Source organism: Stylophora pistillata, chromosome 2 (assembly GCF_964205215.1).
Source record: "Stylophora pistillata chromosome 2, jaStyPist1.2, whole genome shotgun sequence".
Lineage (NCBI taxonomy): Eukaryota > Metazoa > Cnidaria > Anthozoa > Scleractinia > Pocilloporidae > Stylophora > Stylophora pistillata.
This window is the reverse complement of record NC_142520.1, coordinates 30,891,186-30,901,595: the sequence shown is the minus strand read 5'-3', so window position 1 is coordinate 30,901,595 and position 10,410 is coordinate 30,891,186. Positions and strand designations below refer to the sequence as shown.

At 39.0% G+C, this 10,410-nt stretch overlaps 2 protein-coding genes across 4 annotated transcripts in view; one reads left to right on the top strand and one right to left on the bottom strand.

Annotated features, from left to right (window-relative positions):
• Positions 1 to 400: 400 nt before the first annotated feature.
• On the bottom strand, positions 401 to 8,385 carry LOC111328032 (uncharacterized). Its single transcript, XM_022932379.2, has 2 exons — positions 7,767 to 8,385; positions 401 to 1,511 (listed from the first exon to the last, which is right to left on the bottom strand). Exons 1-2 carry the CDS (start codon positions 8,375 to 8,377, stop codon positions 809 to 811), a joined length of 1,314 nt encoding a protein of 437 aa, XP_022788114.1. The 5' UTR covers positions 8,378 to 8,385; the 3' UTR covers positions 401 to 808.
• A 57-nt stretch (positions 8,386 to 8,442) lies between these two features.
• Positions 8,443 to 10,410, top strand: part of LOC111328028 (serrate RNA effector molecule homolog) — a 28,906-nt gene continuing 26,938 nt past the window's right edge. The window contains exon 1 of one of the 3 annotated variants that reach the window (XM_088747431.1): positions 8,443 to 8,796. In XM_088747431.1, the coding sequence (XP_088603557.1) occupies positions 8,540 to 8,796 (257 nt within the window). In that variant the 5' untranslated portion in view covers positions 8,443 to 8,539. The remainder of the gene's footprint in view (positions 8,797 to 10,410) is intronic. The other 2 variants (XM_022932372.2, XM_022932371.2) reach the window with 2 other exon arrangements.

Genomic DNA, 10,410 nt, shown 5'->3' with positions numbered 1-10,410 from the left:
CCATTCATAAGTGCTGAGCACACACAACTTTGTAATGGTATTGAGGTCTTCTAAATAAACTGAGATAAATTCAGGCTTCTTCCACGAAGATCATCTTTGATAATTCCAAAGAAATCAAAAGAAGTAACAAACTTATTGCTCTGCAATAATTTTTCAAGTTTTCTGTTTGAAGTAGCACAGAGTTCCTACCTCTAACAAAACGAGAATCTTCCTCTTCAAAGCCAGCCAACATCTCAACTACGACAGCAACAGACTATGACCAAGTGTCAGTCGACCATAAGTCAACCAAATATCATTTAAGTAATTTTAACAGGTGAAATAAATGAATATTGACAAAAGGACAAATGAACAGGGGATAAAAACACCATACAAGCAATTACAAGAAAAAAACAATAGAACATTAACTTGTAAACATTCTTCTTTATGTCACTTTGAACTTTTCATCCTTTGTCAGAGTCAGTTTGTACTTTTTTCTGTTTTTCATCAAGTTTAGAATTGAATGTCAGTCTTGAAAAAGAAATAAATTCCTCAAACTTGCAATGCCTCTTCCTTGCAGTGATGTTATTATCAGATTTCCCTAAAATCCTAAGGTTGAGGACCTGTGACCTGAAAACTACCTACAATACCTTTAAAGGTTATTGTGTGCACTTTGATGCTTTTTTCTGACAACCTTTCTGGAAACAGCTTTATGTTAATTAAAGTAATTATCTATTTTAATCCCCCCTTGGATGAAACTATCCATTCTAAACCTTATTAATAAACATAACAAATTACATTATGGAAAGTGTGAAAAATTAATCTATCAAAATCACAGTGATAACTCTAAATGATTATTTGTTCCGAGAACTTCCCCAAATGGAATTAAATGCCACAAAGTTGAATCCTGGTGGCTGCCTTGTTGCCATTGAGGAACTCCCTCATCTTGTTGAACATCAGTCTTAGCCCAAGTTTTGCTTCTCCGTGCCATCCACTCTTCCAGATTTGAATCTTGAAATTCTTCTAAATGACTACTACAACAACATTCTAGAGTGTGTTGCTGAAGAAAAATTTCAACAAGATGCTGTACTTTGTCTTTCAAGGTAGAATCAATTGAGTGCATTTTCTCTAAAATTATGGAAATAACTGTCAAAGAAGACTGTGTTGGATTTTCCAGGGCAATTTTTAAAATGTTCATCAAGGGAACCTCACCAGGCATTTCTTTCAACAGCAACTGTAGGAAATGTTTCAACCATTCAGTGTAATAAAGAGATGGATCCTCATCTTTATCCATGATGATGGACTGATCTCCCACAAGCAGGTAATGTATCGCAGATATTAAAAATTCTGGAGACAATTTAACAAGTACTTCTATCAATGGTTTCCAGTTCTTAAATATCTCTCCTATAACTTCAGAGGTACCTACAACTAGAAAGTGGCCATCTTTGGTTGATTTCTTGATACTTGATGCATTCAAGTGCACATAAGATGGGACTAACACGCCTTTCTGGAACAAAAGACTTGGCAAAAGAGACCTGAAAAAAAAAAATCATTTTACCTGAAATGACGAGGCAAATGAATCAATAAATCAAATCTTTTGTACTACTGGAACCTGAAAAAGCTGAATGTAAATACAAATGCAACTGAAGTATCAGAGAAAGCAAGTATAAGTTTAGCATAGCTGTCAAGGAAAGATTTTTCCTTGTCTCTTCCCGGAGAGAAAAAAGGAAAGTCTGCCAGTTACCTTATCCCTGTCTCACGAATAATCCAGGTGGCATTACAGTTGCTGTTCTACCTATTTTGTTACTTGAATTACTATTAACTGAAATATACTGTACATTACATTATAATTTCAATTTGTATTTGGAACTCATTTATTCCTAGTTCTAAGTAATTGTAACGCAATTCAGTCTATGGACTGCCATGTTTGATATTCTAATAAACTATCTATTTATCTATCATTACAGCTTTATTCCTGAAGAAGAACTTAATGAGAACAATGACAATCCACCACAGGAGCAACTTGAGTAGCATTATACGGGTGATGCCAATTTTAGAAATCTCCATCTTATACCTCATTTACACCAGCAAAATGTGTTTACTTGAACTGGCTTAAACTGAATAAAAATCACAAACCATGAACAGAAAACTAATTTATCATACAATTCAAGAGGTCAGTAACTTGTATTTTCAATGTACTAAATTTGAAATGAAAGAACTTCAGTTAAAGCAGCTGCTTCTATGAACAAAACATATTTAAACTGCATTGGACACAACAGGTTTAAAACATGTTTAACCTTTGGTGTGAAAGGGGTATTAGAGGATAATTCTTTACTTGTTATAGACGAACAACATATGGCGAGGCTTTGGAAAAATGGGAAAAAAGGTGTAGGTAAACAATTATTTCTCCCTACAATAACAATAAGTGCAATAACTTCACAGTTTTGAAACAAGTTATTGCACTTCCTTCAATAAGCCCCCTGAGCCTAATTAACATTTCATTTAAAGGGAAGGGCACTTATTGAAAGGAGGGGGCTTAGTCTAGAGAGGCACTTATTAAAGGGAAAGTACAGACTAGAAAAAGTTTGTCTCAATTGAAGAATTTTTCCTTAGGAGTTCGAAAACTGCCATTTTGTCCAGTTTGATCTGTATTGGCGACAAGAGCGCTTTGAAGTTGCCCATTTTTACAACTTTTGTGGTTAGAAAAAAACCATCTTGGATATTATGTTAGTTGTGACATACCAATAGTCAAACTATCCTTGTTGAATTGTTTGACCTTTGTGAAAACAATTTCTAATACTCTTAATAATTGAAATGAGGTGAATTGTCAGGTGGATGAATGTCAAAATACCAAAATTCAAAAGGAAAATGTGTAAGCCTAAAAAACTACCGGAAAGTGAAATATTAAAGAAAAGCAAGCCTGCAAAAATAACCTGTGAGGACAGCTTGCCAAACCCTGCAAAACAAAGACTTCCAGCAAGATATACAGGCATGTAAGTTTTCATTGTTGACCTTCACTTCGAACTGAATGTTATGCGCAGTTCCTTGCACTTGGTTTCATTTAATTGGAACTTGTCAGCAGAAGCTTGCGTCGCGAGTTCGTCAACCGCTTGTTGGACTTTGCTGACCTCAGACTTCATGACTGTTTCAGAAATAGTGGAGTCATCGACATATTTCCACATGTCTGTACCCGGGATGATGAGGTCGTTTATCATAATAGTAAATAACCAGGGGCCAAGTTTTGTGCCCTGTGGGACCCCTGATGGGATGGCCCCCCACTCCGAGTAACAGTCCTGACTAAGTTTAACACGCTGTCGGCGACAGGACAGAAAGTCCACTATCCAGTCAATTATTCCGCTTGGAAGATCGTATGAAATGAGCTTCTGAACTAGGATCTGATGGTCAATAAGGTCAAACGCCTTGCGGAAGTCAAAGAGGATGGTTCTGACAGTTGCACCGTTCCCATCCGTAGCACTAAGCCATGAGTGGACCATGCTTATTAGTGCTTGTGTCGTACTGGAACCTGGCACAGTCCCAAACTGCCGTACATCCACTTTCGCCAACACAACAGGCTTGAGGAAACTCTCCACGACGAAATCTTCAGCAACCTTAGAAAGCACGGGAGTTAGGGATATTGGACGTAGATGTTTGTTTACATCGTGTATTGGATTCTGCTTTGGTACTGGAGTGATGTTAGCGTCCTTCCAAGACTGAGGCAACCGTGCTTCCTTAAACGAACAGTTAAGGATATCAGTCACAGGTAGTGCTAGTAAATCTGCATTCTCTTTAAGAAGCCAACCGGGGATTCCGTCCGGACCGGTTGCCTTAGTTGGATTTAAGGCAGATAGCTTCTTTAAAACAGAGAATTCTGATACCTGGAAAGCACTCTCCTGGTCAGAGTTGGTTGAGGTGTTAGGTGAAAGGGGGGTGAAGACGCGCATAGGAGCCAAGAACGCCTGGTTGATGGTGTTAGCAATGTCTATCGTGCTTGGAGGCGAACCTCTCTGACCACAATCAATATGTTGGTAGAGGGTAGCTGGATTAACGCCTCTAGAAGCTGCGTCTGACATACCACTGAGCTTCTTTACCTCACGCCACCAAACTGCGGGTTTACAGTCCTTCAGATGTTCAACCTTGGAGTTATAGAACTTTGCACGGCATGCTTTCCTCTCACGATTAACGCGGTTTCGTAGGGTGCGGTACTGCTCCTGGTCGCCTTGAGCGAGGGCCTTTTGGCGGCTGTGAATGAGACCCTTCAATTGTTGATTGACCCAGGGCGGCTCGTTGGTTTGTACCGACTTAGACTTCAGGGGGAGGAGAATGTCCATTCCGGTCTTAACTATGGTCTCCAGCATTTCCACTTTGCCCTTGCAAGAATCTTTACTATCGATAAGTGTCTTAACGTCCACATTTCCAAGATACGTGCGCATAGCCATACGCGTTGTAGGCCGTAAGTCCCTCGATTTCACGATAAGTTTAGTTCTTAGTTGTTGGGAACGCACGAGCGGCTGAACTTCTACAGAAAAATGATCGGACAAACCGAGAGCAGGGCGCTGGATCGGAGGGGCATAGAACTCCTTCACATTTGTTAACACCGGATCTAAGGTATTTCTGCCGCGAGTTGGAAAGGTAACGATTTGCTTCAAATTAAAGCATGCCCTGTTTATCATCATAGCCTCCCGCAATACCTTTCAGTAGATCTTGAGAGATGTCAAAGGCGAGCTTTACGTATTATCTATCCAGATTGTTCGTACAATGAGGCGCTTCTTTTGACTGGTCTAGTTCCCTTACACAACCGCCGCGAGTTCTTATGTGATAAGCTTTTTAATTCCATCCTGTCTAATCCCTCGCACAAGCTCTATAGCTTACTACCTCCCAAGAATGAGTGCGAAGTCAATTTAAGGAGTCAGCACTCTTTTACTACACGGCGCCTCCACACCATTCGTACTCGAAATAGTTTTATCCATCACTATGTCCATAAAGCAATGATGTAATATTGTTTTTCTCTTAATTATATATTTTTGTCTTTTTAATTAGTTCTTCTTAGCCATGTATTTTTTGTAGTATATATTTTATTGTAAATCAAACGTAATTCAGCCTGTGGCTGCAAGGTTTTTGATAATAAACTATCTATCTATCTATCTGAAAGCTGTGCTTATCTTTTCCATATTCAACACAAATTTCAGTTATTATATGAATTTTTTCAAACCACTTTTCCAATCAATTTTGTCGGTGTTTATGCATACGAAGAATGATCTTCAAGTCTATCATTTCTAACTTGTTTCATGCCAACTGGGGCTGTTCTTAGTTCCAAATGGCTTGTGTTCAGTTCTGCACCAAAGCTGGGTTCCTGTAACTGCAAAAATAATTCATCTCAATCTAAGGTATCAATGCGAAATGAATCCGTCACGGGCACTGCGGTCTTCTTTAGCAAAATAACTATCACTCCACAGCTTGGATTTGTTTGAGGAAAAAGCCTTTGCCTTTCAAATTGAGTCGGTGTCCTAGTACATTTAATTCTTAGGAACATACATTCTCGTTTTCCGTAGGTTTCTTTCAACAGTTGCTGCAAGAGAACCACTTGCGATTTCCAAGACATGAGCAACTGAGCGGGTCAACATTTCTTCTTGAAACTCATTTTCCTGACTTTCTCTTCCTATCTCCTCAACAGAGGTATCTCCTTCCCCGAAGATGAGCCATGTTTCATTTGAAACATAAATGGATGTATTACACCCTCTCTGCTAGATTAAAATCCAAGTAGAGAATTTAATAAGTAGTGCTCTCCTTACCACTGTTTTCCTTGTTCACATCCACCTCAACAGGGATATAAATTAGCATGCTTGACTATTGCTATGTCGTAGTTTCGTCGTAACAAAGATGGCAGATTTCAATTTGAAAATACTGATTTTTGGTTCATAATTGTTCGCAATCAAAATGCTTTTAGCTCGATTGAATAGCCAGTTAGGACAGTGCAAGCAAGGAACTTTTGATCTAAGTAAACTTTTTCTAGACCATACTTGTGACCTCTCAAGCGAAAACGTTCCTAACGGTAGCCGTTCAAACAGTGAATGGAACGGCAAGCAAACGGGTGACGAACGGCTAGGAAAGCCGTTCGAAACAGATACTGTGAACAGATGAATGGCTAATTAAAATTTTCGAACAGATGAGGTCAAACGGATGAACGGCTAGAGAAAATTTTCGAACAGATGAGGTCGAATGGATGAACGGCTAATTAAAATTTTTGAATGGATTAGGTTGAATGGATGAACAGCTAATGAAAATTAGCAAAGGGATGAATGGCTAATTTTTTGAACACTGAGATGAGCCTCACAGATGAGATTGAATGGATAAACAGCTAAGCGGTCGAACAAGTGATCGCCTGTAGAAATTATTCGAACAGATGGTTTCGTCAAAACGAATGCCGACACAGGCGTCCCAATCTCTCGTCTTGAGCCAAAGCGAAGGATTATTTCATGAAAGCGTCACGCGTTGGGTGACGCGGTGTTAAGTAATGTGAGGTATTTGACACAATCTGTGAAAAGATCACTTGAAACGAGTCGAAACTCAATCGTTTGAATAACTCGACTTCACTTTCGGTGCATTCAAATTGATTATAATTAATATTTTTATTATTGAATTCAACCGATTAAGATAAGGTACAACCAAGGAACTTGCACACGAAAAGCATACAATTCGATAGTTCTCAACTTCAATTCTGGTTTAAATTTCTGCTAACAACTTGTGTCAATTACTGCCATTTCACACAATCACAAAATGAAGAATTCAATGAGAGAAGATATGGATTGTGATCACACTGAAAATGTTTCTACCATCTTTGCCAAAGTGCCAAGTGAACGGCTGATGAATTTTCTCGAACAGATAGCTCGAACCATTCGAAAGGATGATGAATATTCAAGAACGGATAGCTGGAGGCATTCGAACAGATTATGAATATTCAAGAACGGATAGCTTGAATGGATGATGAATATTCAAGAATGGATAGCTTGAGGCATTCAAACCGCATGCCAATCCAGTCGAATGACCGATGAATGACTGGTGAACGGCTATCCGTTTAAAAACGGCTAACCATTCGGAATGTTTTCCTGTGAGGTCACACTTTCTCTTTAAGTTAGTGCAGTAATAGGAATTTGTTTGGTGGCTGATCAGCTCTGTTTCAGAGCACTTGCATATGCAAAAGAATATCAGACTGTTGCTTAGAAAAGGGCCCTGTCATTGATGGTGAACTTCAACCTTGATGGATGTAGCATCAATCATTTCTCACAAAACCCACTCTGGATCTGTTGGTGATTACCAACATAAAATAATGTCAAACAACAACAAACATATGAAACATATGTGTGAACTGCGGTTATGAGACGTATATGAGAACGATCCTTCGCAGTAAAGCACTATTTGAGCAATAGTGAAAATCAGACCTGAAAAAAATTTCAGGCCTGTACGGGACTCGAACCACTGACCTCTGCGATACTAGTGCAGCGCTCTACCAATTGAACTAACAAGCCAACTGGGAGCAGGCCATCAAATTAATTTGATGGCCTGCTCCCAGTTGGCTTGTTAGCTCAATTGGTAGAGCGCTGCACTAGTATCGCAGAGGTCAGTGGTTCGAGTCCCGTACAGGCCTGAAATTTTTTTCAGGTCTGATTTTCACTATTGCTCAAATAGTGCTTTACTGCGAAGGATCGTTCTCATATACATAAAATAATGTTTAAAAGACCACAAACAAAAACTAGCCATTCAGCCACCTCTTTTTATCGAATTACGCTTCTTACCAAAGATTGCTCCTAGATACCAACTCAGCTATAGGGTTTGACAGTTCTGTCAGTCTGTTTTTAGTCTTGTCCTTACACTTCTTTTTACTCTTGACAGTGGGTCTTAAGGCTAGTTTCCCATATTTTTCGAGTAACTCCGTTAGTTTTTTTACGTTTCTATTGTGAATTTCGAGCTGTGCTTCCCAGTATTCACTTTGCAACCATGACAAACTTGCTCTTACGCCACAACGGAGAGTTTCTAAGGAAGGCAAATTTTGATGTGCCGATTCGTGTCGTATATCAACAAGCCACTTAGGTAGACCTATTTCTTCTCCAATTGTTTGCACTGAGCGAGCAAACTTTCCTTTCTGATCCTGATCAACCATTCCATTTACGAAGCGCACTATCGCCATCGCAAGAGTCAACCGACCTTGGTCCAAATGAGCCGAAATGAGATTTGCCGTGCTTTCGACAGCAAGGGGAAGTTTACCCATACTGCGGCTTTTCCAGACGGCCACACGATCTATTCCGCTTTTCTGACCTTCTGGATCACCGAAATTGTATAAAGTTCTGTAAACGTGGAGCCATTCGTCACGGTTTTGCCAACAGACAACACGTGCAGTGGAAGCCATCTTCCGGAACTTAGATAAGGTTGGGAGACTGGGCCCACCAAAATCGAAAAGCATTCTGGTTGTTTAGCCCTCCACGGTCTCACATGCTCGCCATCTTTTGTTCCTCTTTTCTTCGCAGGTGGAGAACTCCTTCTCACAGCATTTTCCTTAAATAGAACTATTATGGGAGATAGTGACGAAGAACACGACAGGAGACGAGCTCGAGACAAATTTCGTAGAGAAAGAAGTGACTATAATGATCGAAGACGCGACCGTGAAGAAAGATCTTCACGTCGAGATGAGTGGTCCGACAGACGCCGTGAGCCATCGTGGGAAAATAGACGGCGTGGAGAGTATAGAGAATTTGATCGAGGAAGAAGAGATAGCTCTGGGAGACACCACGAAATGAGTCCTCCCATGAAAAGAGTTAGAAGAGATTGGTAATTTAATAAAAACATGTCTTTGATCCTTGAAACTACCAATATTACTTAGTAAAAGACCATGTCGGTATTGTCTTTGTCGCTATCTTAAGAGCAGGACAGCTTTGGAATCGCAATATTTTCGGAGAGCATCAACTTTAAATGATTTTATTGAAGCGTTGAAGCTTCTGAATCTAGTTGAACATAAAATTCAAGTGTCAGCCAAAGGATCTTAGCGGCAAAATGTCTACTAAGGTGATCTCAGTGGACTTATATACAATTACTTTACCAGATAGTTGTCTGCAATTTTTTTTTTGAGGCAACTACATGCATGATACGAGAAATGCTAAAGAGGATTGAAATGAACATGGTTGCTACAGATCAGGTGGTAAAATTTTTTTCAAGGTCAGGGAATTTCACTTTAAGTTAGGGAAAAAGTAGTCTTGTTTCCGCCCTCTGAAAGATGTGAACAGTTTCCTTTTGGTGATGTCAATGTTATTTATGTACATTATATGGCACATTTGATAGATTCCTTACCAGCACATCCTTTCCTATTGTAATGCAAGTTCAAGTTGGTTTGTGAATGACAACCTACATTTTCTTTTCTTTAGTTTAATTTTTTTCTCTAACATTTTGCTGTTTTGGTACATTTCAAAGACATGAATGGTGTTCAGTTGGTGAAACACTATGAAAGAAAACTCAACAAATGATAGTGGGTTTTAAGGAAAATCAATTATTTTTCTCAAGTTACCCTAGGGAATTATCAATTCAGGTACAGTGTGTTTGACTTGCTGAAAGGATAAATTCATGAGTGTAGAGGATGGCTCTGAGGGGAGGGTTGGGGCCATTATCAGAATTGGTTTGTGAAATTCTTTATTTGGTGACTAAGGGCCTGATTACATGAGCCGAGCTGGCCTGGTTAGCCGGGCTGATTTCTTTTGTTTTCACGCTTTGGCGAACACAAAAACAAAATAAATCAACCTGGCTAACAGGGCCAGCCTGGCTCATGTAATCAGGCCCTAAGAAACTTTATGTATGTAAGGGAAATACAAGGGAATTTGAAAAAACCTCTGACTGTGGCAACCATGTTGATGTTGGGAATGAACCTGGAGAATTTTAGGAAAGGCAAATTTGTCCTGTAGAATCATTAAACCATCAGTTACATTTTGTAGTTGGTGAAGTTATGTTGATCATTAAAGGCTTTAAAGTTGGACAGTGACATGAACACTACCCATCAAGATGGTATTAAAAACAATGATAAGGATATTTCAAATAACTAATGCTCAGTTCAAATACAACTTTGTCATTTGAAATATGCAATCCACAAGTTCAACTTTTAAGTATAGGGTGGACCATGGGGTTAAAACTACTTTGCTACATTTCTTGTTAAAACAAAGTCCTCCAATTAGTCTATCAAATAATGTGATCATGGAAGAAACCTTAAACCTTTTTAGGTGTAGATGAGCAGTTGTGGTACTAAGTTTCTCTCGAATTCAGTCTATAATATAAATGGTCCTCTTTTTAAACTGTTAAGTTATGAAAGTTATGTACAAGTGTTAAAGTATCTGTATTCTGAAACAGAAGACAGATAGCATTTTTAATTATTTTAAAAATGCTTATAAATGACAGTGCTTT

Excerpts from the sequence above, each read along its gene's own strand:
- LOC111328032 (XM_022932379.2), bottom strand. The coding sequence starts at position 8,377 with ATGGCTTCCACTGCACGTGTTGTCTGTTGGCAAAACCGTGACGAATGG. Across the intron at positions 1,512-7,766 it reads GTATCTAGGAGCAATCTTTG|GTCTCTTTTGCCAAGTCTTT; the intron begins GTAAGAAGCGTA and ends TTTTTTTTTCAG.